The sequence below is a fragment of the Phalacrocorax carbo genome, chromosome 6, assembly GCF_963921805.1.
Source record: "Phalacrocorax carbo chromosome 6, bPhaCar2.1, whole genome shotgun sequence".
NCBI lineage: Eukaryota > Metazoa > Chordata > Aves > Suliformes > Phalacrocoracidae > Phalacrocorax > Phalacrocorax carbo.
In genome coordinates, this window is record NC_087518.1 from 50,928,217 (window position 1) to 50,952,257 (window position 24,041).

Genomic DNA, 24,041 nt, shown 5'->3' on the forward strand with positions numbered 1-24,041 from the left:
TCTCATTCATAAGACTTGTCTTTTCCTAGGAATGTATCCGAGCTTTAGGGCAGAACAAATCTCATACACCTTTCCGGGAGAGCAAACTGACCCAGGTGCTAAGAGACTCTTTCATAGGAACAAACTCCAGGACCTGTATGGTGAGTATGCATGTGGCACAAATGTACACACTGCTCATGGGTTCTGCAATCTGACCAAAAGCTGCATGCTCCTCTTCTAGAGTGAGGGGACTTTGAAGTCAGAAAGCTTCTGTTCTCTGTTTAAAAAGAAGTCATACAGTTTTCTTCCTCCACTCACCCATGGTGACTGAGATCAAAAACTGGTGAGCTTTGCCCAGCCCCAGCAGCAGCAGGGCTGCAGAAGTTGCTTTCATACCGTATATCCACAGTAGAGCCTGGTGTGTTCTCAAAGGGCTTTGCTTCCTGTGGAGGGTGCAGCACAGTGGGTGTACACAAAGCCAGTGGGGAGCTGGGTACAGGGCCACTGGCATGTCCCACACGTTATAAAGAAAATGGACTTGACGGCATGTCTCACTGCTGACCCTTTGCTCTAACATATCCCAGCTGCCTCATGAGATCTGCAGGACCATCAACATGAGCAAAAGTCAGATATAGGAGTCACTGAGGTATTTTGTTCTGTTTGCAGATAGCAATGATTTCTCCAGGCATGAGTTCATGCGAGTACACCTTAAACACCCTGAGATACGCTGACAGGTAATGGCCTTTCTGACCTGGGGATTCTACTCTTGTTGCAGAAGGTGTTTTGGCTGCTTTTATTCTGACAAAAAGTTTTCTTGTCATTGCCTGTAAAGGCAGTTTGGAGGTTGGTTGGTTGGGAGCGAATTATCTTAAAACTATTTTATGAAACTAACCTGGGTGTTCTGTGTGAGACATTAAAATGTGGCTGTCTCCTTTCCTCAGAGGAATTTCTCATGCTAGACTTCCTACAGAAAACAGGGCAGTGTGGAGTTTACATTCTCCTGAACGGCTACCTCTATGCCTTTTTGTAGCACTTCAGGTCCCATCTGTAAGTGGTGTGCTAAGAATGCATCCTGGCATGGCGCTACAGATGAAATAAGACTCTTGGTGTTCTTGATAGGAACTGATAAGGTGTGGCACCTTGGATACTCTGGACAAAATCCGGAGGACCCGGAGAACAAAAACGTCTTGAAGCAGATGGGAGTGTGTGCTTTGAGTGCCTGGTGGTTGACCTTGGGTACCCACAGGGTCCGGTAGACTTGCAGGGACTGAGCCCCAGGTTTCCCTGGGGTCTTGCTGGTACCTGGAACCCCTGTGACAGAGCAGTTTGTGCCTCCTGGTCTCTGCTTTACATGCCTCTACACCTCTCTGGTGAGGTGACAAGTAAAAAGAAGACTGACTTTTGTCATATGTTAACAAGATGACACTTGCACATTGCAGGCTGGGTAGCTTTCCTTCATTTAGTTCACAAAAAGCTGCTTGGTTCCTTCATGGAAAGTGTTCCAGTCTCTGAAAGGATGTGTGGTAATTCTTGTCATAAGCATTCAGGAACACTGTGAATCTTGAGATTCACAGATTTGGTTCTGGATTGAAGTTGTGTTCTTTTCTTCTGGTGGACAGTCATTCCTGCTCACCTGAAAGTACAGGACAAAATGCAACATGACTTAGCTTAGATTCTAGTCTTGAGTTGGGCCTGTTGGGTTCTTAGCCAGTGCCCAAGGCAAGTGTAAGTTATAGGAAAGGGAATATTAGGCTGAAACTCTCTGGAAATATGAAGCTGATGGTTGTAACTGGAATGAAATGCCCAGCTGGTGTGTGACATCTACCTCTAGTACCATGTTGTCAGCCACAGCTTTTATCCTTATTACAGACCTATTCTGGCATAGTGGGTCTCTGGGAGAAATTAACCTTATTCCTTTTTTTTTTTCCCCCCATACTAAGTTGTCTTATTTGGTCATGACAGACCAAGCTGACATGTGGAAGACAGCTTCTGTGAAAGGCGCTGCTGGCAGTTAGCATTGTGTGCTTGGACATTTCTCTCCAGGAGAGGTTCTAGACTGGGCATGGAAACAAACAGCTCTGTTTTCCTCCCCACAGCCCTCTGGGGTTTCTGCCCATGTGAGCTTGTTCCAGGGGTGGTAATGTGCAACTCTAAGTGTGGCCGGATGCTTCCTGCTGAGCACTGATTGATTGCAGTAGCTGCTTTGTGATGCTGTAGCCCAGAAACTGCTGGAAGAAGAATTTGAGTGACAAATCTTCTTGTTGCAGAGTGAAGGAGCTCAGCCCTCATAATGGAGGTGGTGAAACACAGAATCAGATGGAGACTGAGGAAACAGAGATGAGTGAAGGCTCAGGTCACAATGTATGTGAGTGCAGTGGGCTGAACAGATCCTAAAGCTGGGAACAACTTGCTGTTCTTACTTGGGCTGTTTCTTGCAGCTCTCCAAGGATGAGGAAGATGATCTCTCTCCCCACATGTTCAACTTCCGTGAGGCTATGACACAAATCAGTGAACGGGAGGAGAAGGTTGTAGAACAGCTTAGAGAACTGAGACAGGTAGGTGGAAGAGGCAAGCCCAGCCCAGGCTGCCTTCTATGTGTTGATAGCACCTTGCCTTGTCTGAGCCAAGTGCTGCTGGGCAGGCTGCGGGCTGTACTGCAAAATGCTGTCAGTGGTGTTACTTTTTCCTCGCTGTCAACTTTTTCCTGTGGTTCCCTGCCCAACTGGTTAAACTGGGGCATTTCAGTGCTTGCGACTAGTTGGTCACCTGTCCCATCCAACTAGCAACCTGTACTTGCTGCTAATGAGCACTGATGGGTACTGTTCTGTAGAAGCTTGGCTCTGATTGATGTGCCAGATTTGAAGAAACTAATTGAATTTCCAAAAAGTCAATTTCTCATCACTGTTATCCTTTTAAATATAGCGAATGATGACTGAACTTGACTATCTCTTGGGAATCACGGAGCAACCAGACTATGATCTCGAGACCTTTGTGAGCAGAGCAAAGCACTTTGTAGAGGACAGCTCAAGAAACTTCCTTAGTGTCAGAGGTACGTTAGGGCCTCTCTCTGACTAGCACGGTAACTAATCTTTTTTTCAAAGACCTGAAAGTAACGCCAGCATACCTGTGGGGGTTTGAGCATCTATGCAGAAGGACTGGTTTACAGCTGGATCACTTTCCTAGGTGATCATAGGGACAGATCTGAAAAGTTCTGTTGTCTGCACTTTCCAAAGTAAAAATTTGGCTAGTAACTTCTGCTTGCTTTGCACTGCTGTATAAAACTGCCTTCCCTTGAGCCGAATGAAATATCCACCAAGAGCAGACAAGCTGAAGTCTGTTTGGCTAGTTGGTTATATAGTTTACCTTGGCCAAAAAACAGACTTTTGAGAAATAGGTCCCAGTGCTGTATTCTAGGGATTCATGAGGGTCTGCCCACTGTTTCCACTCCTGTTTTCATGGATACCAGGCCTCAGTACCCATCCACCTATAACAAGTGTCTGCCAGGCATATACTGGGATGCCATGTCTGCCAGTGCCTGCATTTGGTATGCCTCTGCCATAGCGTAGGGCATTACTTAACGTGCAACAAAATCCCTCCAACTGTTCAGTTCTGACCCAGTTTGGAGACTTCCCAGCTCTGTGCAGGAAGATGGCACTGCCTGCGCCCTGAGCACTGCCAGACTTGGTTTGGACCACGGTGGTACAGAATCAGCAAGGCAGATGTATAAGCTTGGCTGACAGATGGTAGCAGAGTGCCAGGTACAGGCTGCCTGACTAGGACGGGAAGCTACGCTGGTAACTGCTACTGTTGCAATAACTTGGGCTTTGATTGCTGCTTGAGCTATTATAGCTGGCACAGTCTTTGCCTCAAAAACAGGGCTGTGAGGGTTTTTTATTTTAATGAGGCTGAAAATCATGGTGTCTAAGAAACACATCACTACTTTGGGTTAACAGTTCACTTCAACAGCCCTGGCTGTCCTCCAATCTCAAATGCAGCCTTACAGCTGTATCCCTCCATTCACCATGGAGGGGTGGTGACAAGTTAACAGGAGTAAATGCCCTGCTACTCCCTCTGCCTTGTAGACCAGGGAAATCTTGGCCCTCTGGGATGGCTGGATAAGTGGCATCTAGTTTAAACTGCAAACTGTAGGCTTGAAACTTCTTCATGAGTAGAAATGAACAAGTACAGCTGAAGAGCTTTGTGGGACCTGGCAGGATGCAATGTTGGCTGAGCAGTTCTTGCCCCGTTCATGTCCCTCTGCCTTGCAGAGCCCTGCTGAGGGGGACAGCTGGGTTGGGGAATTCAGCTTCAGGTCAGTCACCCTGTCACTGTCTTCCTTCACAGAAACATTGGACGCCCTGGGGGCTGCCATGCAACTGGAGGAACAAGCCAGCAAGCAGATGAGCCAGCAGAGGCCTTAGTAAATACAGCAAAACCTGGTTCACGAGCAGTCTTCTGAATGTCTTGCATCTGTGTTGGTGGTTTGTGTAACTCCTATTTTAAATGTGGCAGAGTGTCTGCAGGTCACATGTGCCTGAGGGCAGTGTATGTCAGCCTCTCTCCCTTCATGGCCTGGTATCGGGGTACTCAGCAGAGCTCTAGAAACACAACCCTGCAAGGCCTGGGGAGGGGCTCCTGAGGGTCTGCTGGATGTCTAGCATCCTGGCCCTTTGCTAGTGACAATGGTCTCCTCTAATATAGCTAGATACACATGTATAGTTTTCTAGTGTACATATAACCTTTCCAGATGTACTTGAAACCTTGCAAAACTGTTGCAAGTCTGGCTTTTCTAAAAAGAAAAGGGACTATATGTAATTATATAAAAAAAAATTAGTATTTTAAGAAGTTTGATAAATAAATGTTCCTGGATTTAATTATCTTAACTCATAAAATATATTTCTTACTGATCTTGGTGAAGTCTAACAGCCCCTAAAGACTGGCTGATGGTGTAGAGATAGACTGATTTCGTGAATGAAGTTTCTTTTTGAAGTCTTTACACTTGTAATGTTTACATTAAAAATCACTTAAAATAAATTGTCTCATCGTTTTGAGATCCTGCTGTGTAGAACTTGCCTAGCAAGGGGGAAGCTGGTTTAGAGGGTAGTACCTATCCTGCACCTGAGCAAAGCTCAGCATGTAGTATGTGTCTCAGCTCTTACAATGCTCCCTTGTAGCATTAGAGTTTACTTAAGCTTTGGAGACAGCCCCAGGATGTTACTTCACATTTTTCACATGTATGGCTAACATGCCACAAAAGGCACAGGGTCAGTAGCCCACCACCATCTGTACCTGAGGTCAGAAGTGCAAAGCTGGCCCATGGCTCAGGTGCAGGAAGGTGCTGCCAGGGCCCTGTGTGCAGCCTGGGTCCATGTGGCCCTGCACAACCTGCCCTCTGGGAAGGGCAGGCACAGGGTTGGGGTGGGGAGGACAGAATGGGGGGCATGTGCTGCTGCCCTCTGTTTCCTTTTTGTTCAGCTCAGTCCAGGGTTTGTCCCTGAAAGGACAAAACAGCCCTGGGTGCTCAGGGTCTAGCAACACAGGATGCAGCTATACAAACATAGATTACAAAGGGATTCTTCTACTGTTACTCAGTTCTTCCCTACACACCCACCCTGGTCTCCTGCTGCCTTCTTCCCCCTAAACATAAAGGCTGTAATTTAAGTATCTGTGCCTCCAGCTCTACACACACCTGTGGACTGCATCCTTACCCTGTATCTGGGGATGTCTATGGTATTGGAGGCCAGTTCTTCAGCCTGGACTGGATCAATTTCTGTGTACCAGGTCTCAGGACTGTCCTGGAAAAGGCAGCAAAAGAGTTAGGATCTTAATGGGATGTGGGGAAGCAGCAGTGACAAGCAGCTAGACAAGGGATGCTTCAACCCAGACAAGAGCCTCCCCTGCAAGCTGGGCACTTTGTGATCAATGCTTTAGGCACTGCAAGCAGTGTGGGGCCGAGTGCTCTAAGGGCCTCTGAACTGACAAAGCTGACATGTTCTGGGGCTCTGCCTGCAGCATATTAAGACGGTGCATCCAGAGCAAAAGGGCTGCCCTACTGAGTTGGGACTAAAGCAAGGCAGTCCTGTTCTGCTTCAGATATTATTATACCTGGATTATCCAGCTTGCTCAGTGGTGGCTTGGGGTGAGTAAGGATGAGCCAGGGTGCAAGGAACAAGATGTTGCCCCTTGTTTGTTCCACCTTCCCTCCCTGGCCCTGCCATTCCTTACTAATCTGTATGTCCACCCAAGGAGCTAGAGTCAGGAGTGACCTGGAGGAGCTCAAGTCACCTCTTGCCTTGGTGGCCCTTCAGCTCACACTTCTGGCATCAAGTTCCTGTTGTCACAGAGTAGCAGCAGTCAGAGATCCCTCCTTGCTCTGTCTTAGGGCTGAGTGAGAGCAATTACCCTCCTGAACACTGAGCCTGAAGGTGAATGCTTCCCAACAGGGTGGTTTGGTTTATTTCTGGGCTTTTGTGCAAGACTGGGTTTCTTGTGAGAAGAAATACAGCCACTATGTCCCTGCAAAACAGACCAAGGTCCTAGGGCCACTAATAAACCCCATAAGGGAAGCATGTTTACCATAAAGTGCTGGAACAGTGTGTGTCCTAGTGCCTTCTTTACGCACTCCTCCACAAAGGGAAACGTGTGGACAAAATACTGCAACAGAACAGAGAGTTGGTGTGTGGGAAGAAGGGCTGTGAGCGTGTGCGTAGAGGGTAGAGCTGCATGGATGATGTGGCTCCAGATAACCTGGTCGCACACGTGCCAGTGAGTCCCTCACCCACCTCCCTTAGTGCCAGTGCTGCTGATGGCACTTCATGAACACACCAAGAGGAACTTGCCTCCCCTTGTTCCCCTCTTGGCCTCCCCCAGCACCAGATCGCTCCTTCACTGACAAGAGGAGGGAGGGTGTTCCAGTGAAATGATAGCAGAGCAGTAGTTGCTGGGGCATTCCTCTTGCTGTGCCATTGGTGCCTGCTCAGAGGAAGGGTGCACTGACCCTTTGCATTTCCAGGTAGGTTTGTAAACCCTCTTTCACCCTGAGCAGCCTGGTTCTCAGTCATCGCTCATTCATTCCTTCAGACCTACTGACAGCATCGTCCTTCCCTGTGGCCGTTATACCGGCAGAGCTGTGCTGGGGCAGGACAAAACTCTTTAGCTAGCACCAGCAGGAAGAAAATAGCCTGCTTGTAATTCTGTGCCATGGTCTTGGTTAGCCCCTTAGCTCTGTCTGTGCTTGCTATCCACAGCAAGCCTGGGGGTAGAACAGAGGTGTGAGGACCAGCATTGGGTTCCCAGCACCCTCTGTGTGTGTGGTGGGTGGCAGGAGGGAGGTAGACAGGAGGGGAAATACAGCCCTTTCCTGAAGGAAGTGTGACTCCTGCCATTGTGAATAAGCCTGCGTCTGCTATGCTTAGGAAAAAAACAATGCACAGTGTAGGGAGCTTTTCTGCTCAGATGCTCTGGGAGCAGGCCCTGTGCTATGAAGTCTGCTGCCATGTACCACCACATACCGCCAGGGAGCTGCTGGCATGTCTCTGGCTGGCCGCATGATCCAGGTTCCCCACAGCAATCATCAGGCCATGTACCACTTTCAGCTGGATCAGCTCTTCAGCCACTTCTGCTGACTCCTTGGCTAATACGCTGCAATGAGATCGGCCATCAGCCCCTACCCCATATGGGGGAGGAAGTACACAACAAACTGGGCCTCTTGGTGCGACCCCAGTGGAAAATGATGTGTTCCTGCCCTAGTGGCACCAAGAGACAGGAGAGTCTCAAAATAAACATGAAATACTTGGCTGTGCATGGATTAGCAACTGTTTAACACATAGGCTTACTAAGAACCAATTGTTTAATGATTGGCAGGAGCTTCATCGGGTGTATTAAAGTCTAGCAAGTTTCTTCTGTGACCATAAAGAACCCAGGATTCAAACTTCACCATTACTCCTGTGAGCATGTCCCTGGAAGACTCTCCAGTATGCCTCCCTACCCACCAAGGATTGTCTGTCATCTGCTTTTGCAGGAAAAGTGTTCTGACAGCACTATCTTGTGGACACTGCAGGAAACTCCTACTGAATGAGCCAATTTTAGCAAAAAGGCTGAATTTCCTTAAGGATTCTGCAGTCAATCATAGGCACTAGATTCTTCCATTGGGTGGCTGATACTAAATAAGGGTGTTTCCCTGCTTGCTGTGGCTCCCAGCTGTGTGGAGAATATAGCGGCAGAGCTGGGGTACTCAGCCAGAGAGCAGTGTCAGAGGTGAACGCTACCTGGGAGGAACATGTCCCAGACCTTTCTACCCAAATGAAGCCACTTTTCTAAGGTCCCTTTTATGCTCCTGTGGGTTTTGCTCCAGTTTCTTACCCAATGACTTTTGCGGCAGCTGCCTGCTGAACATACACCAGCATGGGCTCCCTCAGGCAAAGTGCAGTTGGGTCTGCATAAGGAACATTAGGAAGGTGAGATGACACTTTGAAACACTTCTAAGATGTTAGAAAGGAGGGGAGGTGCAGTTACAGTGCTAGCATGACAGTAGGATGTAGTTTTTCAGGAAACACACCTTAGGGAAACCCTGTGGCTATGTATCATACGTAGTACCCTGCAAGGATCTGTGCGCATGATGCTCACAGCTCAGAAAGCCTGGGCTACTGCAGCCTGCTCCACTGAGTCGGGGAAAGGAAACACCCAGGGCTGGACCTGTTCATCGTCCTCGCCCAGCACACAGCAGACCTCGGCGGGTCTCTGGAGGTCGGCATGCTGGCATTAGTGCTGCAGGCAAGCACTGCCCTTACCCGGGCAGCCCCACTGCTGTGCCCCTCGCTTCAAAGGGCAACCCCTGCACCTCCTCCACTTCGAGTCCGGGCGAGGGCTGAGCCCTGCAGAAGGAGGTGAGCGTCGTTGTGAGGCGCACCCCCGGGTGCCCTGGCAGGCCACGGCCTGCGGCGTACAGCGGCCTCGGCCAGCCCTTTTACCTTTGGCCGTCTCTTCGCAGAAGGCAAGCACTGTCTTCCTGGGCGGCGTCAGTAACGCAACCAGGCCCTGCAGCACGGCTGGCCGGAGCTCGCGGGCCGTGAGGGCCCTCAGCAGCTGGCTGGCTGGAGGAGAGGGGAGCCCCCGTCAGCGCCCTCGGGGTGCGCTTGCGGGGACAGGCAGGGGCTGGGGTGCTTGCCGCGGGCTGCAGGTGGTGGCAGCCATCCCACGGTCCGACCTCTGGGGACGCACCGTTTTAATAACCATTGCAACAGTCACTGCACATCCCGTTCTGTTTTTGACCAGAAAAGGGGCAGCTCCACCGAAATGGAGCCTCAAAAAATTTCTCGACACTCGTGCCTGTTCCTCTCCACGGAAATCTTTAGTAAAAGGCGAAAGATTTATGCGATCTGAAGAGAAACCAGAGTATGCCGGCCTCCCGGCCCCCGCCGCGCCGCCCGCCCGCCCCACGCCCCACAACTCACGGCGACCCACGCCCGCCCGCCCCGCTCCCGGCCCCGCCGCGGGGCGCACACGTCGCGGAGACCCGAACGGCTCGGACCGGCCGCCGGCAGCGGACAACGGGGTCGGTAGCGGGGCGGTGGGAGGGGGGGTGGGGATGGGGGTGGTGGGGAAGCGCCGCTCTGCCGCTGCGCACCCTGGGTATGCAAAACAGCCGCGTGGTAATGAGGCACATGCTAATGAGGCGGCGGCGCGGAGGGGCCCTCCTGGCCGGGGCCGGCCCTCCTGGCCGGGGCCGGCCCTCCTGGCCGGGGCCGGCCCTCCTGGCCGGGGCCGGCCCTCCTGGCCGGGGCCGGCCCTCCTGGCCGGGGCCGGCCCTCCTGGCCGGGGCCGGCCCTCCTGGCCGGGGCCGGCCCTCCTGGCCGGGGCCGGCCCCGCGTCCTCTCTGATACCCGCTGTGGCCAGCTCGAAGCAATAGCACCGTAACCTTGTCCCAGCCGCTGAGTTTATCTATTTTTAACCAGAAAAGGAGCAGCTCCACCGAAATGGAGCCTCAAAAAATTGCTCGACACTCGTGCTTGTTCCTCTCCACGGAAATCTTTAGTAAAAGGCGAAAGATTTATGCGATCTGAAGAGAAACCAGAGTATAACTACACACGCCCCCCCGCACATAGGCCCACCTGCGGCTGTCGCCTCATACGATACGGTGACCGCCCCTCTCCTCCCTGCCCCCCCAGCCGCTCAACACCGGCTCGCCGCGGTTACCGACAGTCCCGGCTCGACCCGAGCCCACCGGCTACACCGACCGGGTGCGGCGGTGTCTAGCGGGGCTGGCGCGGCGGGGCCCCGCACTGCGCCCTGGGTATGCTAATGAGAGCCATGCTAATGAAGCGGCCCGTCCCGCCACGGCGCCGCGGTAGGGGGTGCGGCGGTGCCGGAGCTTGGCGCCCGGGTCCGGGTCCGGGTCCGGGTCCGGGTCCGGGTCCGGGTCCGGGTCCGGGTCCGGGTCCGGGTCCGGGTCCGGGTCCGGGTCCGGGTCCGGGTCCGGGTCCGGGTCCCGGTCCCGGTCCCGGTCCCGCCGCCCCTGGGGCAGGTCCACGGCTTGTCCGCTTCACCCGGAGCCCGAACGGCCGGGCTGGGAGAAGGGTGAGGCCTGATATCCCGAGAAAATGGAATTTTCCCGCTGAGCGATAACCACGAACCACGCGAGGTTTGCAAAACAGAATCCGGCGGCCGGAGAAGGGGGCTGAGAGGGAGGGAGGCGTTTGTTTTACGACTGTGTCCTTGAAGAACTGAGAGACTGATAAAGGGGAACATCTCGCCTCAGAAACCGCCGAAGGCTGGGAGATAAAGGATGTACTCGAGGACAATTAATCGGGGTGTTTATGGATGTTGATAAGAACTGAAGCTAAGCGTCCTTTAGGGGAGCTCTCCTCGTTATACTCCTAAAGATGACGCCCATAGGCCAGAAAACCCCCTACCCAAATAAGCCCCTAGCTGAGCGTGAGTGGTCACTGTAAAGGAAGCCGTGCCGCAGTTAAAGTATGAGCCGTGGCTGACACGCTTGGCTGTATAAATCCCTCGCAGTGTCTGCGAGCGCGGCGCTGGCTTTGGGGAGTTACCGCCCAGCGCCCGTCGTTGCGCAAACACGAGTGAAGCAGCGCCGCCGGCGGCGCGCTCGGCGTTTCGCCCACCGGGCGAGCACACCCGCCCTTCGGGAGCACAGGCCGAGCCCCACCGGCCCGGTCGCCTTTGCCCGTACCGGGGCGACGAGGCGGCCGCAGGAACCTGGACCGCGCCCAGCCGCGGGTCCCCCTTGCTGCTACCGCGAACGCGCCGCTCCCACGAAACGGACTTTCCCCCATTGCCTGCTCTGTTTTTTGACCAGAAAAGGGGCAGCTCCACCGAAATGGAGCCTCAAAAAATTTCTCGACACTCGTGCCTGTTCCTCTCCACGGAAATCTTTAGTAAAAGGCGAAAGATTTATGCGATCTGAAGAGAAACCAGAGTATGCTGGCAGTTGCGCCCGCGCAGGAGCCCACCCCCGGGTGTCGCTCCGAAGGACACGGCGACCCGCGCCGCGTGCCCCCTCCCTCCCGCCGGCCCGACCCGCACCGTTCCGCATCGGACCGCACACGGTCAGGCCCCGCGCTCGGATCCGAGCGGCTCGGGGGCGGCGGACACCGCTCCTGGGGCCGCGCCGCCTGGCCGCGGTGCACCCTGGGATGCAAATAAGATGAATGCTAATGAGCCGCATGCTAACGAGGCGCCCAGGGCCCGCCGTGCCGGTCGCGGCCGGAGCCGAGGTCGAGGCGGGTGTTGCGCCCCGCTGGGAGCCCCGGAGCCGCACGGAGCGAGGCCCGGCCCGCCCCGCCCCGCCCTCCGACCCCACCGGCCTTCCCCACTCCCGTATCACACCTGCCCAGGCTCGGAGACGGCCAGTCACGGCCTCCCCAGGCCGGGTCCTACCTTCGTACTGGACCTCCAGGTGCGCCGAGCCCAGCATGCCCAGCACGGGCTCCACCAGGACGGAGGGGGCCTCTCCCACCGCGTCCTGGGGAAAAAGGGCAGAGCGAGGGGGAGAGTTCACACAGTACTCCTGGCTGGCTTCTCCCAGGCACAGCTGTGAGAGGCCAGCCCCTCCCTTGGGTACAAGGAGTGTTGGCGTGACTCTAAGGAGTGTTGCACATGTTTAGCTAGCACGAATCTAAGGGGCATTCTATATGATTAAGGTAGCGTGAATATAGACTTTTTGAGTAAGCATTGTTAATCTAAAACTAGGGACGAGATGTCTTGGCCATCAGCTCACTCATTTGATAAGTGTTTCTTTTTAGAAGAAAAATGAATGAGAGTTGCTAAGAGAAAATAGCTTTAAGTTGTTTCTATGCAACACGAGTTAAGGTGCCTCATCCATCAAGATCACCAAAGACCCCTGAAGAAAGGAAAGCATGTATGGAAGAATCCAAAAGGGAGCCAAGAAGAATGACTCAGTGTCAATTAGATAACTTATGTAAATTAGAATGAATATGTATTAGATAGGTAGAATATGTATGGCCTTATTGTAGAAATATGACAAGGCAGCTGGCATCGGTGTGCTTGATTTGTGGAAAACCACCGGGCACCCAGGCTTGCACAGCCTTGAAATAAATTTGCAGTGTCTCTCCTGAGCAAGTGTGTGATTATTGGCTCATTGTGTGCTGGGCAAGGAAGCCGCTTTTCGGATAACACAAGGACTGCCCAGCGCAGCCCCCAACACCGAAGGGACTAGCCCAGCTCCTGCCGGGGCAGGAAGGACAGACGGGAGTCTGTCCACAGCCCCCTACCCACCTGCATGACGCGGAGCGTCTGCAGAGCCAGCTGCTGCACTCGGGGGGAGGTGCACGGCAGCACGGCAACGAGGCCTTTGTAGACTTGGTTCTGGTACTTGGGATTGCCACGGCCCAAAGAGTCCATCAGAGCCTGCGTGTCTTCTTGAGCCTCTGTTGAGTTGGAAGTGGCCAAGAACTCGGCGAGGGATTGCACCCCTGTGCAGAGAAAGAGACGCCAGGTCGTGGGTCTGGGCAAGTCTGCAGGTCACCTGTCCCAGCTGTTTCACTGGCACCCCCAGACAACCCAGCCCCACATCCCACTCAAAGCGCAGCTCAAAAAACAGGCACCAGGCAAAAAGTTCTTTGCCCTTGTCAGGAGCCACACTGCCAACTGGAAAACCAGTCAGCAAAATTCTCGCTGGAGTAGGTAGCCAAGGCCCTTCTGCAGGCATTTACATAAGCAGAGAATCTGGCACTGGGGTGCCAGCAGTGCTGCTAAGGATCTCTCTGCTGATCCCACCGTTTCATCTCCTTTGGAGGAAGCTGTGACGGCAGGTATCACCCCATAGCCTCTGACAATGTAACCTGAACTACAGAACAACTAACAGGGTTTGGCTTCCACTGCCCAGGAGAAAAAATAGGGAAAAAAAAAACAGTTGTAATGCTCTTTCAGAAGATACAAGCCGCAAAATCCTCCCACCCCCAGAGGGGAAGTCTGGGAAAGTTTGCAGTAGGTGGACGCTGCAGGTAAGAATGGAAACTGCTCTGTGGCTTAACTGGAGTGCTTGCAACGAGCATGAGAGCAACATCACATCAAAAGAAATAACTGTAAAGAAAGGGAGCTCATTAAAAACTGAGAGAGGATGAAATGCAATTGCTGGACAATAGCCGAGACTCTGAACTCCCTCCAGCCAGAGAAGCGCTGTGGCAATCTCCCACCCCGCAGGTGGAGGGAAGGGAGTGGCTGAGCGCTGCCAGCAGCCCCGGGGGCCAGAGGTCAGGGAGAACATCCTCGCCTGCATGAGGGGAAAGCATACTGCCTACCATAGCTTTCACAAATGAGCTCCTTATACTTCCTGCCAGCATCTGCGATGAGCTGCAGCAGCTTTAGAGACTCCCTTTTGTCCTCTTCTTTCAGGTGGTTCAGCCCTAGTATTTCCAGGAGAGTCGAGACACCTCCAATCTCCAGAAATTCAATGATGTATCTGTGTCTGCAAGGACAGGGGGAACAAAGCCAAAAGCATCACCTGCCTTGGAGCCCATCTCCCTCTGCCAGCGTGCCGTGCTCCCGGGAACCATCACCTCCTGCTTTGCTGCAGCAGGTGTCCGGTGCTGGGCGGTGAATGCACGGAGGCTCAGTCTGCACCACAGAGGCAGATACCCGCTGGCAGCATGCTTTGCTTCCAGCACGTCACCAGCTCCCATTTTACTTTGAGCTCATTTCAGATATTGAACCACAGGCACAGAAGGCCCTGTCTCCGCACTCAAGGCTCTCACCACACTCCTACATCGTGTCAGTGACCCAGTGGCTCTGGACATGGGCACAAGCAGTGGATTTGGTTTTGAGAGTATTTGAAAATGTTACCACAAGCCACAATGGGACCTGCCTTGCCTGAAATGCTTACACAGCCCTCCCAAAAGACTGCCAAGGACTTGTTATTTTCTTTATCTACTCACCCCCTCACCCTCCTGTACCTTCCCCATGGCACCTCCCACACTGTGACGTTCTATACTCACCCACTTGCAGCAGATAAGAAGATGCCAATGGACTTGAGCAGCTTGTTGAGGCATGTGCTGTACATGTAGCTGTTTGACAAGGCTAAGGAGAGATTTACAGACCATCGTGGTGTCCCCCAAACAGCCTTTGGCAATGTGGAGGTCTGAAGTGGGTACTGTCTCTGCGAGAGAGCACAGACCTTCCTCTCACAGGCGTGCAGAGGCAGCATGCTCACCCCAATATGAGAAAAAAACACTAATTCTAGGTCCCTGAGAGACAGGTTACATGACTTTCCCTTCAGTTCCATCTTCAGATATCTAGGGGTTTTTTTTAACCCTGCAGACATGGCTGGGTATGGATGTCCCCATACAGAAGCTTATTCTTTAAACACATTTTTGGTACAGACCTTTCCCTTCCTCTCCATCCCACTACCATACGCCACCTCTGGCTGCCCAAGGAAAGAGATACGTCATCCTGAGCCATGCTGTTAGGCGAGCCAGAAACAAGCTGGCTCCCTGGGAAAACTCCAGCTCCAGCTCTGGTTCTGTCTTGCCATCATTGCTTTTAATGAAGTTGTCCAGGATGCAGCTTCGAGCAACTTTGTGGGCGCTATCCCATTCCTGCAAGAAAACCATGAGCTTCCTGATGGCTTCCTGCTCTTTGACAGAAGTCATGATCTCTTCTGCCTAGCAAAAAGTGAGAAAGAAATTAAAAAATGGCTCTGAAGGTAGAAAAAGTCTGCACTAAGGAATTAACACCAGATTCTTATTTAAAATCTCTGGCAAACAATACTAAAGCCACTACTTTAAGCTCATTTTCCTTTATACTCATTTCATAGATCAGAAAACTGAGGCAAAAAGAGAGTTTCTGGTATGTCTGAAGCTGCACGATGGATCTGTGACAGACTTGAGATTATTTTCCAGGGCAGGTGATATCACCCCAGGAGCTCTCTTCCCTGCTCTGTTAATAAAGTAATTTTCATGTTACCCATTACCCCAGCCTTGGTTTCTCACTAGCCTCATGATGTGAACACTGCATCTCATATCTGACCTGCCAGAGAATAAATAGGGTGAAATGAGAGCACAAATAGGTGTGGATTTATGGGGAGTGACAGGGTCAAGGGGGCTGTAAGTGCCTGTTAGCACAGCGGCACAGCATGCCCTCACTCATGTCATGGAGTGACAGTCACTTGGACTGGGCCCACATCCGCTCCAGGAGTCTGTGCTTGGCCTTGGCAGTGGGAGAGTGCTTTGGGACCCTTCAGCACACCAGGCATTTGCTCTGGTTTTTTCTTATCTAATTTCTATGGCACATTTTTAAAACACCTAAGAAAAGCTGAAATGATAGGAACTGTAGGCAAGAAGACAGAAGCTCTGGAAACATCCCTTGCCTGCACTTCCTTCCATCCCTTCACACAGGTGTTAAATAAAGTAATCCACATTTTGCCAAATTTCTTTGGCACGCTTTTGGTGCTGTATGATATTCCCTATTCCAGCTTGACAAATGTGAAGGTGACCTTAGTAGGGGGATGAGGTGTCAGAGGCCTAAGCTCTCTGTTCATTCAGGTAGGTGAGAATGCCACTGACACATATGTGTTTGCCTTTAAGACACTGACCAATCTCAAGGAGCCTCGCTGTTAAACACCAGTATCTGTGTACGTACACAGATGCACAAAGAGGGACAAGGTCACAGACAGCTGCACTAACACATGTGCGTTGTCCAAGCTGTATCAACATGCCTGAGGATAAGAAAGGAATTCATGCCTTGTCTAATACAGCCCTTCGACTTCCTACACAAGAAAAGCACCATTTTAAGTTTTATTTAAAATGTGGTTTAAAAGAAAAGAGAGTTAAAATTACACAAAATCTTTGGGTTTCAGAATAAGAAGTTTCTTTCAATGTAATACAAGTTGCCAAGATTACCAATTTCCTATCTACAAAGTTCTTAAGCCTCTTCTCCTAGAATCTGGAGCAAAATTCCTAATCAGATCTAGAATATCCCCAAGATACCTGCTCCAAAGTAACTTTCTATTGCTAATATCTGAATCAGACTGAAAACAATGACAAAGAGACGAACATGTACCTCAGTGCCTGAAAACAAACAAAATCTTCAAAAATCTGGTTAAGAAACAACATTTGAAAATTAAGATGAGATGAAATTTCATTTGGGAATTAACGGTCTGTGCTCTGTAAGAAGTCTGTGTCCTTGGCAGGGCGTTTTCAGGATCTCCTTTGTGGGGAAGCAGGTTTAAAATAAATCCATTTTCCCAAAATAGTTGTGATTGAAAATGTTATTAGCCATAACAAATGTTAGTGCTGACAGGAGAATGGCCTGTTAGGGGCCTCTGGTGAAACAGTCAAGTGAAAGTCATATTTCACATTATTGCAAGCGTTTTCCTGTGATTTACAGAATATTTGTGAAACATTACTTGCAAGGCATATGATTGATATTGAGAGAACAGCTAGTGTATAGGGGGAATCTGTATTTCACAGAGCCTGTTTGCATGAAATTTACAGTCCCATAAAGTGCTCCTCTGTCCTCAACAGAGATCTAGTTAAAAGAACTTTACAGTCTGAAACATCCCAAAATTGATTCTAAATTAATATTTCCATATTTATGTTTAAGATGCTGGTGGTGTAATGCTATCCTATTTTTCTTAAAAAGCTGCAGTAACCCCCACACTATTCAGAAATACCAGCACCAGCCTCTGGACATGAGGATTTTAGTGACACAAAGGGCTTGCCCATGAATCAATGGCAAAAAAAAAGGAAGAGTTTGAAACAATGGTCGCATGAAGCTTCTGAGGATACAGTGGTATCTGTCTCTGGCTGCTATAACAACAGTATCTGCTGACAAAGTAGTCTTTAAGCCCACATTGCAAAACACCCTGAAAATGTACATTAATATTTTTATTATGACCATTTTACATATGGGAACATACAGGCACAGGGAAGTTAAACGACTTGCCTGAGTCGTTTGTCAGTGCTAGCATCAGCACATAACTCCTGTTTGTTGGCTTCCAACTCTGCTCTCAATAGTGCTGGGCTGGCACCCCAGTCCATTGGACCTAATAATCAAAACAAGACTGGGTCAGGGCAGTGCTTTCTTCCTGCCAAGAGAAACACAAGTGATTTAGGAACTGGCTCTGGCAATTCAGCGGTTCTTTACATCCAGAGTGCTGCTAAATCATCAGATTGAGATTAAAAGGTGCTGCGTCAGCCTCAGTCCAAGTGCAATGTGCCAGACACTGATAGCCTTGGACTCATGGAAAGACAGAGTGGTGGTGATTTGGTGTTACCTTTGCATCTTACAACATCGAGGTTGTGCCCTGCCTTAAGCAAAACTTAGAGCTTCTGTTTCCCTAGCATGTTGCACCTTCTCAAGTCTCCCACAAACCTCCTCACACACAATGCACCTTCTTCAGTGTACCCCAAGGCCTTCTACCCAGCCCCTATCAAACCACAGTCCCACTGGCCCCTCTCTCACCTCCATGTCCTGCCTCCTAGCCCCTGTTAACCTCAGCCACAACCCCAAACCTAGCCCCTGCACTCCCCTCACCCCCCGCCAGGCCCTGCACTGACTCCTACATCCATCCCAGCCCCTACCCACCCTGATCCACTGCAGCCTCAACACTCCCCACGCGAGGCCCAACCATCCCACCATGCCTGATCCAGCCCAACCACAGGCCCTGTGCTCCCCCACACCCCAAAGCCCAGCCCTGGCCCTGCAGGTCCTCACAGGCTCCCTGACCCCGGTGACCACCCCGGCCCCTGTGTCTGCCCCTGCGACCCAAACGCCCAGCTCAGGACCAACAACCCCCCTCAGCCCCTACGCCCACCCTATCCCCCAACCCCCCTGACTGCGATCCCCGCCCCAGGCCTCACAATACCCCTCATCCCGACCCCCCAGGCCCTACAACCCCGCCGCCGCACCGCCCGCCTCAGCCCCTCACTCCCTCTCACCTTCCCCAGGGGGCGGACACCCCGCAGAATAACTGACACCGCAGCCGAACCAATCGCGACCCGCCTTTGCCCCCCTCCGCCCAATGGGTGGGCCAGTTTCCACAACGAGTGGGCGGGGCGCCCAGCCCCGGCCGGGTGCTAAGGGCGCGTTGCTACGGAACTGGGAGGTGGGGAGGGGAGAGGACGGAGAGGGGGGTGTGGTGGGCGCTTTTCCTTCCCATTGGCTGCGGGAGGGACGGGGGCGGAGCTTCCGGTGGGGAGAGCGGAAGCGGCGGTGGGGTGTGAGGCGCGAGTTGCGCGGCGATGGGGGCCCGCGGGCTGGAGGCGGCGGTGGTGGAGCTGGCGCCGGGGGAGGCCCGCGGTGCGGGGGGAGCGGGACTGGGGGACCCCTGAGGGTGGAGAGGGGGAACCGGGCCTGGGGGACCCCTGAGGGTGGAGGGGGGGAACCGGGCCTGGGGGACTCCTGAGGGCAGAGTGGCGACTGGGGCTGGGAGACCCGTCAGGATATGGAGGGAGGGAGCCGTGGAAACGTTTGTGCCGTCCCAGGTGCCTGGTAGTTCCTGGAGGGCAGGGCAGGACCCTTCCCTTTCCCCCCTTGGAGGTGGGCAGCAGTCTCTGATGCCTCCCCGGCTCCTGGGAGGTATGAGGAGGGGGTCCCTGCCCCCTTTTCTCCCCGTAGTGATCTGCATGCTGCTGGCTTTGCATCAGCGATGAGCTTTGGGAAGCTGCAGGCATTGAAACTGCTGTCCTACTGAGCATGACCACACAGTGAAACCGGAATGAGACTGTAACTAACTGAGAAATTAAGCTAATACCTGCGTCACGATTACCTTTAAACTTTATAACTAGGCAAGTTTCTGTAAGTTTTGATTCTAGTAGACTGGAGGGCAATTATTTTAAATCTTGTGATTTGTTTCAGAGAGCAGTACAGAGAGAGGGCATACAGATGGTCAGCCTGTGGTGATCCTTCTCGGCTGGGCAGGCTGCCAGGACAAATACCTGGCCAAATACAGTGCAATCTACAGTCAGAAGGTGAGTAGCTTATTTATATTCACATGACACTGGCATACAGCTCTCTGAGAAACTGCAACTCTTCTGCATGTTGGTAAATTGGTCTAAAGCCTCTGTCGGCCTGAAGAGACATTGGAAGTGAGTGGTGAGTTCTTTTGTCATTGAAATCCCCTTGTCTCTCAGAGCCCAGGCAATGTTATCTTACAGTTGCTGATGTCACCCTTGTGCCCGCAGCTGAGGCAAAAATATTTCCTTGAAGAAACTTTCTGCTGTTGTGTGAATCATTGGGGTATTTTAAGGCTTTCAAAGTTGTAAGGCTATTCAGGTAAACATGTGGGGAAAGATTATGCATTTACTGCTTGCTAATAGGCCGCAGCACTGGCTTGTTGAGGCCAGGCTAAGAACTGACCGAGCTTGTCAGCATCTGTTGTTTCTTCAGCTTTTCCTTCCTGTAAAGCTGATTCATCTATATGTTGTAATCCAAATTCATTTTATCCTGTCTGTGAAACAGGCATCCTATCACAGTCATGCCTGCTCACTAGGAACTCCTTGTGTTTGAACTAGAGGTCTGCCTGATTTCTAGTTCCCAAAGTTATGATAATTTTCCTTTCTAATACTGCATTTTACTGGAATGACCCCAGCTTGTTATATGGGGACCTAGTGAAATGTTAGACTTTATTTTTTTTCGGTCAGCATACAAGGATCTTGTATTTATCCAAATCTGTTTCAGCTATCAGTGGCAAAGTCTGTACACTACCAAGTCTGTTGTTAATGTGTAATCCAGTGCAAGAGTCATGAATTGGCTTGTTCTAGCAAAGAATTAATTAAGTGACTGCTGTGAGTAAGAGATGCTGCTGAGCAGATGAGGAGCATATTACATGGCAATGTGCTAACTTTTTAGAAATACTTTTCTATCAGAAAGATGATAGGAATGGGAAAGGAGAGAAAGGGTTTTCTTAGCTCCCTAATGAGGAAGTGGCTGCAACTGTGGCAAGACAGTATAGGTGGCTTTGATTTAAGAACGTGATATCCTTTTCTTCCCTATTTACTGTTTAGGGAGCTGTGGGTGGGAGGGCTGTCTTGATGGCTTTGCTTTGTGTTTGTCAGTGTGTAATGTCAGTGAGTTTAGGTGATATAAAAGATCTAAAGTATTTATTAATGTAGTTCTGTCTGCTCTGTTTTGAAGCTCCTGTTTCTCAGTCTACACCTAACTGTGAGGCCTTAAATGTAAAGGCAATTGCTCAGGTGTTCTGAATCTCTGAACCAGTGCTCTTCATTTGCACAGATGGAGCGTTTCAGAAAGGCTTATGAAAATCATGTCAGTGTTGATTGTGGGTGAGTCTTAGAGACAGCTGCAAACAAGTACTACCCAAGGACAGGAAGAAGTTGTTCCTCCTCCTTATGATTGTTTCAATGTCATGAACTAGATGTGTACCAGAGCAGGCTCTTCTTACCAAAATGGCTGATACTGAAGGTTTGTGAATAAGGGAGATGTTTTTCTTTTCCTGGGTGAAGACTAACACTCATAAAAGCTTGGGTGACAGTGTCCTCAGGGGCTGTACCAGTTAGCATAAGAGTTGAAAGGATCTCAGACATCATCAAATCCAGGCCTCTGCTACTGCAGGAACCTTTTTATAATACTGTGTGCTGTTACGATTAATATAATCCTATTGATATTGGTGCCTTGCCACTGATACTGAAGACTTTCTTCTGGCCCCATGGTTTCTGTTGGAAACTTGTCCCAAGTTTTCACATTCTTTCTACTTTGCCTACTCCATGTAGTTTACAGCACAGCCTAAATATGTGTGGGGTCTCTTTCTGTTCTTCTTAGGGCTGCACTGTCATCCGCTACACAGCTCCATGGAGGATGATATTCTTCTCTGAGACCTTTGGCATCAAATCCCTCCAGACCCTCGCCAGGCAACTCCTGGAGCTGCTCTTTGACTACAGTGTTGAAAACAGACCGGTTATTTTTCATGTTTTTAGCAATGGTGGTGTCATGCTGTACCGTTACATCATTGAGTCACTCCACACTCACAAGCCATTTAAGAACCTTAAAGTAGCAGGCACCATTTTTGATAGTGCCCCTGGCAGAAGAAACTTGAGAGGAGGCCTTCGTGCCTTGGCAACTGTCTTGGTATCCATGAATGTGCTGCTCAAGTATTTCCTCTTATTTGCTTTTGCTACTACAGCTGTTGTGCTGCGGATCTTGCTGTACCCATTGACCCGCTTCATCCATGAGAGCCATTATGATGCCCTGCTGAAAGTGCCCTCACGATGGCCTGAGCTTTACCTCTATTCCCAAGCTGACACCATCATCAAGGCCAGCGAAATTAAGCACATGGTTGATGCCCGGCAACAGCTCGGTGTCTCTGTGAAAGCCGTAGACTTCTCAGATTCAGCTCACGTCGGCCACATGCGGGCGTATCCCACCTATTACAGCAACCTCTGTACAACTTTCCTGTCTGACTGTGTCAGGGGCTTCTCGCCTCGTTAGTGGTGTTATGACCTCCAGTGTTTGCCTCTGCTTTGCTCAGCTTGTATGGGAAATGTCACCCCCTTTGCCTTTGTGTCTTTGAAGGGAGGAAAATAGAGACTTCTTAGCTTTCCCTGCCCCCCCACCAGCAAGTCTGAAAGCCTCCAGGCTGGCCTTTGGGCCAGCCATGTTATAGCAGCAAGTACATATGGATTAATTTAAAGTACTGAAGGTGAAATCCTGGCACGGTTGAAGTTGATGTGCTTTACCGAGGTGTCATAGACCAGAATTTCACATGGAGTGTTGTGTGTTTCTTCCTGTCTCATGTTGTTCTCTGCTTTCCATGTTGTCTTCTTGTCCCTGATGTCCAGTGCGCATGTTCTGTTGCTTTGTACTGGTTTTACAATACAGCTCTTTGTTGTTTTTTTCCTCTCTGCCATTTCTTTTGTCTTGCAGTGAGCAAACAGAAGCAGCTCTGCAGGACTTCCCTCTTCTCTCGGTGCATTCCAGCTCTTGTTATACTCCCTGCTGGAGATCAGGCCCAGAAGCCAAGTGTAAGACCTGGAAAAAGCTTGTGCAGGGCAGTACAACCAGACTGTCATCTGGTTCCGTTAAATAGCTGAGAGAGATAGAGCAGTCAAAGCTCTGATCCTTGGTGGGAGCTCAAATGTTTGTTGATAACTTTTGTGTTCTTCCACTAAAATATTTCAGTTAACCTTTTTGAATGTCTTGTGTTTTGTTTCTTTTCCTTCTAGTCTTTTCTGTGTTCTCCTGAGTAGTTTTCCTCTCTTGGAGACCTGCTCATTAATTATTGTGTGTCTTTGAGCAGCCTGTATTGTGCATCTGGAAATGCAGGGAAACTGGCACAGCTGTAACCCAAAAGACCTCAGAAATAGAAAGGTGGGACTGTAGAGAAAAATGAAACTGTCTCTTGGAGCTATGATTTATACTGGGTGTTTCTTAAATCACTTTCAGCCCACAAAAGACCATGAAATTTGATGTTTTTCCCCAAAATGTTCTCTTCAGATGATCAGTCTTTGCTGTCCATGCAGCTTGTACTAGTAATACAAGAAATTAATTCCTTCCACCTAGTGAAAAAGTAGCTCATTGCACTGCACTTCACGATGCTTGGTTCTGGGTTTTGTTGTTTATTTTGGGGAGAAGGGGGGATAAAGCCAGAGGAGAGCCTGCTAATAACATGTTTACGCCATGTCACAGCATTGCAAGCTAATTATTAATGTGGTGGACAGGATTAGCCAACTTAAATTCCTAGTGAAAGCTTGCTGGGAACAGGCTCTGGCGGGCTGTGAGCCTGTTTGAACAAAGGGCTGCCCTCGAGAGGTAGGAGCGTAAAAAGCACGAGGAGTTTTACAGATGTGGGCTGCTGTGCTTGTCTTGCCCACCCTTGGGGTGCTCTTATCCACAATTACAAAGCACTTGCTGGTCTGAATCAAAACTCAGAGGGAGGTCTCTTAAGAAGCACTGAAATAATTTGGAAGCTTAAAGCACGAACTGTAATACCTCACGAAGTGGCAGCGCCGGGTGAGTTGTGGTCAGCGGCTGGCACAACTGCTCTTAGCACACTAGTGTGGCAACGCTTATTTAAAGCAAAGAATAACCCTGTGTTGGGCATGGTTTCAAAGGGTGGACCAGGGTGTATAGGATGGGTGAGAATTAACTGAAAAGGGGCTGATGGATTGTCTTCCAGCTTTTTAAAGCAAAAAGTGTCTCCAGGCACAAGAGACTTTGTTGCTCGGGATCCAGTTTTCTGTAGGTGTGATCCCAGTTTCAGCTTCTGCTGTGAAGATGAGCTGTGAGGGCTGCCCTGCGGTAAGAAGGCCTTCAGCCTGCCACTTTTCATGAAGAAATTCTTGTTCTTAGGGTTTGGACCTGTAAAATCCAGGCATGGTTCCCTATCCCCAGAAACCCCATCAGAGATCTCACAGCTTTTTAGAGCAGGCCCCCTGGTTTGTGCTGTCAGTGCCATAACTCCTGAGATGTGACTGGTCTGCATGCCTTCCTGGAGAGCTGGGCTGCGTCTTCTGAGCATCCAGCCTGTTTGTGGCACTGTGAAAACTCTTAGGGAGCGGAGGTGATAAAGGTTATTTAACTAGCGCTTGCCCTCATGCTGGTTTCTACAGGTTCAGTATTTACAGAAC

The 24,041-nt window shown here is 50.7% G+C and overlaps 3 protein-coding genes and 3 non-coding genes across 8 annotated transcripts in view; 2 read left to right on the top strand and 4 right to left on the bottom strand.

The window, feature by feature from the left end:
• The window catches only part of KIF2C (kinesin family member 2C), a 19,053-nt gene extending 14,040 nt beyond the window's left edge, over positions 1-5,013 (top strand). Inside the window, exons 16-21 of the mRNA XM_064455242.1 lie at positions 30-140; positions 646-713; positions 2,247-2,340; positions 2,418-2,534; positions 2,902-3,028; positions 4,324-5,013. Coding sequence (XP_064311312.1) covers positions 30-140; positions 646-713; positions 2,247-2,340; positions 2,418-2,534; positions 2,902-3,028; positions 4,324-4,400 — 594 coding nt within the window. The 3' untranslated portion in view covers positions 4,401-5,013. The remainder of the gene's footprint in view (positions 1-29; positions 141-645; positions 714-2,246; positions 2,341-2,417; positions 2,535-2,901; positions 3,029-4,323) is intronic.
• On the bottom strand, positions 136-17,537 carry ARMH1 (armadillo like helical domain containing 1). The gene is made up of 12 exons (XM_064455243.1): positions 17,397-17,537; positions 14,902-15,115; positions 14,454-14,522; positions 13,761-13,927; positions 12,736-12,932; positions 11,878-11,962; positions 8,949-9,071; positions 8,341-8,413; positions 7,491-7,620; positions 6,556-6,633; positions 5,688-5,774; positions 136-1,612 (listed from the first exon to the last, which is right to left on the bottom strand). The coding sequence occupies exons 2-12, from the start codon at positions 15,105-15,107 to the stop codon at positions 1,523-1,525; spliced, it is 1,305 nt and encodes a 434-aa protein (XP_064311313.1). The 5' UTR covers positions 15,108-15,115; positions 17,397-17,537; the 3' UTR covers positions 136-1,522.
• On the bottom strand, positions 9,262-9,376 carry LOC135314154 (U5 spliceosomal RNA). Its single transcript, XR_010373623.1, has one exon. It is a non-coding gene; the product is annotated as a U5 spliceosomal RNA (small nuclear RNA).
• LOC135314130 (U5 spliceosomal RNA) lies at positions 9,942-10,056 on the bottom strand. Its single transcript, XR_010373599.1, has one exon. It is a non-coding gene; the product is annotated as a U5 spliceosomal RNA (small nuclear RNA).
• LOC135314155 (U5 spliceosomal RNA) lies at positions 11,306-11,420 on the bottom strand. The gene has a single exon (XR_010373624.1). It is a non-coding gene; the product is annotated as a U5 spliceosomal RNA (small nuclear RNA).
• Positions 17,538-18,640: 1,103 nt separating the features above from the next.
• Positions 18,641-22,602, top strand: TMEM53 (transmembrane protein 53). Of its 3 annotated transcripts, none has more exons than XM_064455245.1 (3): positions 18,641-18,669; positions 19,315-19,427; positions 21,238-22,602. In XM_064455245.1, exon 3 carries the CDS (start codon positions 21,274-21,276, stop codon positions 21,901-21,903), a length of 630 nt encoding a protein of 209 aa, XP_064311315.1. In that variant the 5' UTR covers positions 18,641-18,669; positions 19,315-19,427; positions 21,238-21,273; the 3' UTR covers positions 21,904-22,602. The 3 variants fall into 3 exon arrangements, with proteins under 3 accessions (XP_064311315.1, XP_064311316.1, XP_064311314.1); XM_064455246.1 differs by having other exon boundaries at positions 18,649-18,674; XM_064455244.1 differs by having other exon boundaries at positions 18,660-18,756.
• The last annotated feature ends 1,439 nt before the right edge of the window (positions 22,603-24,041 follow it).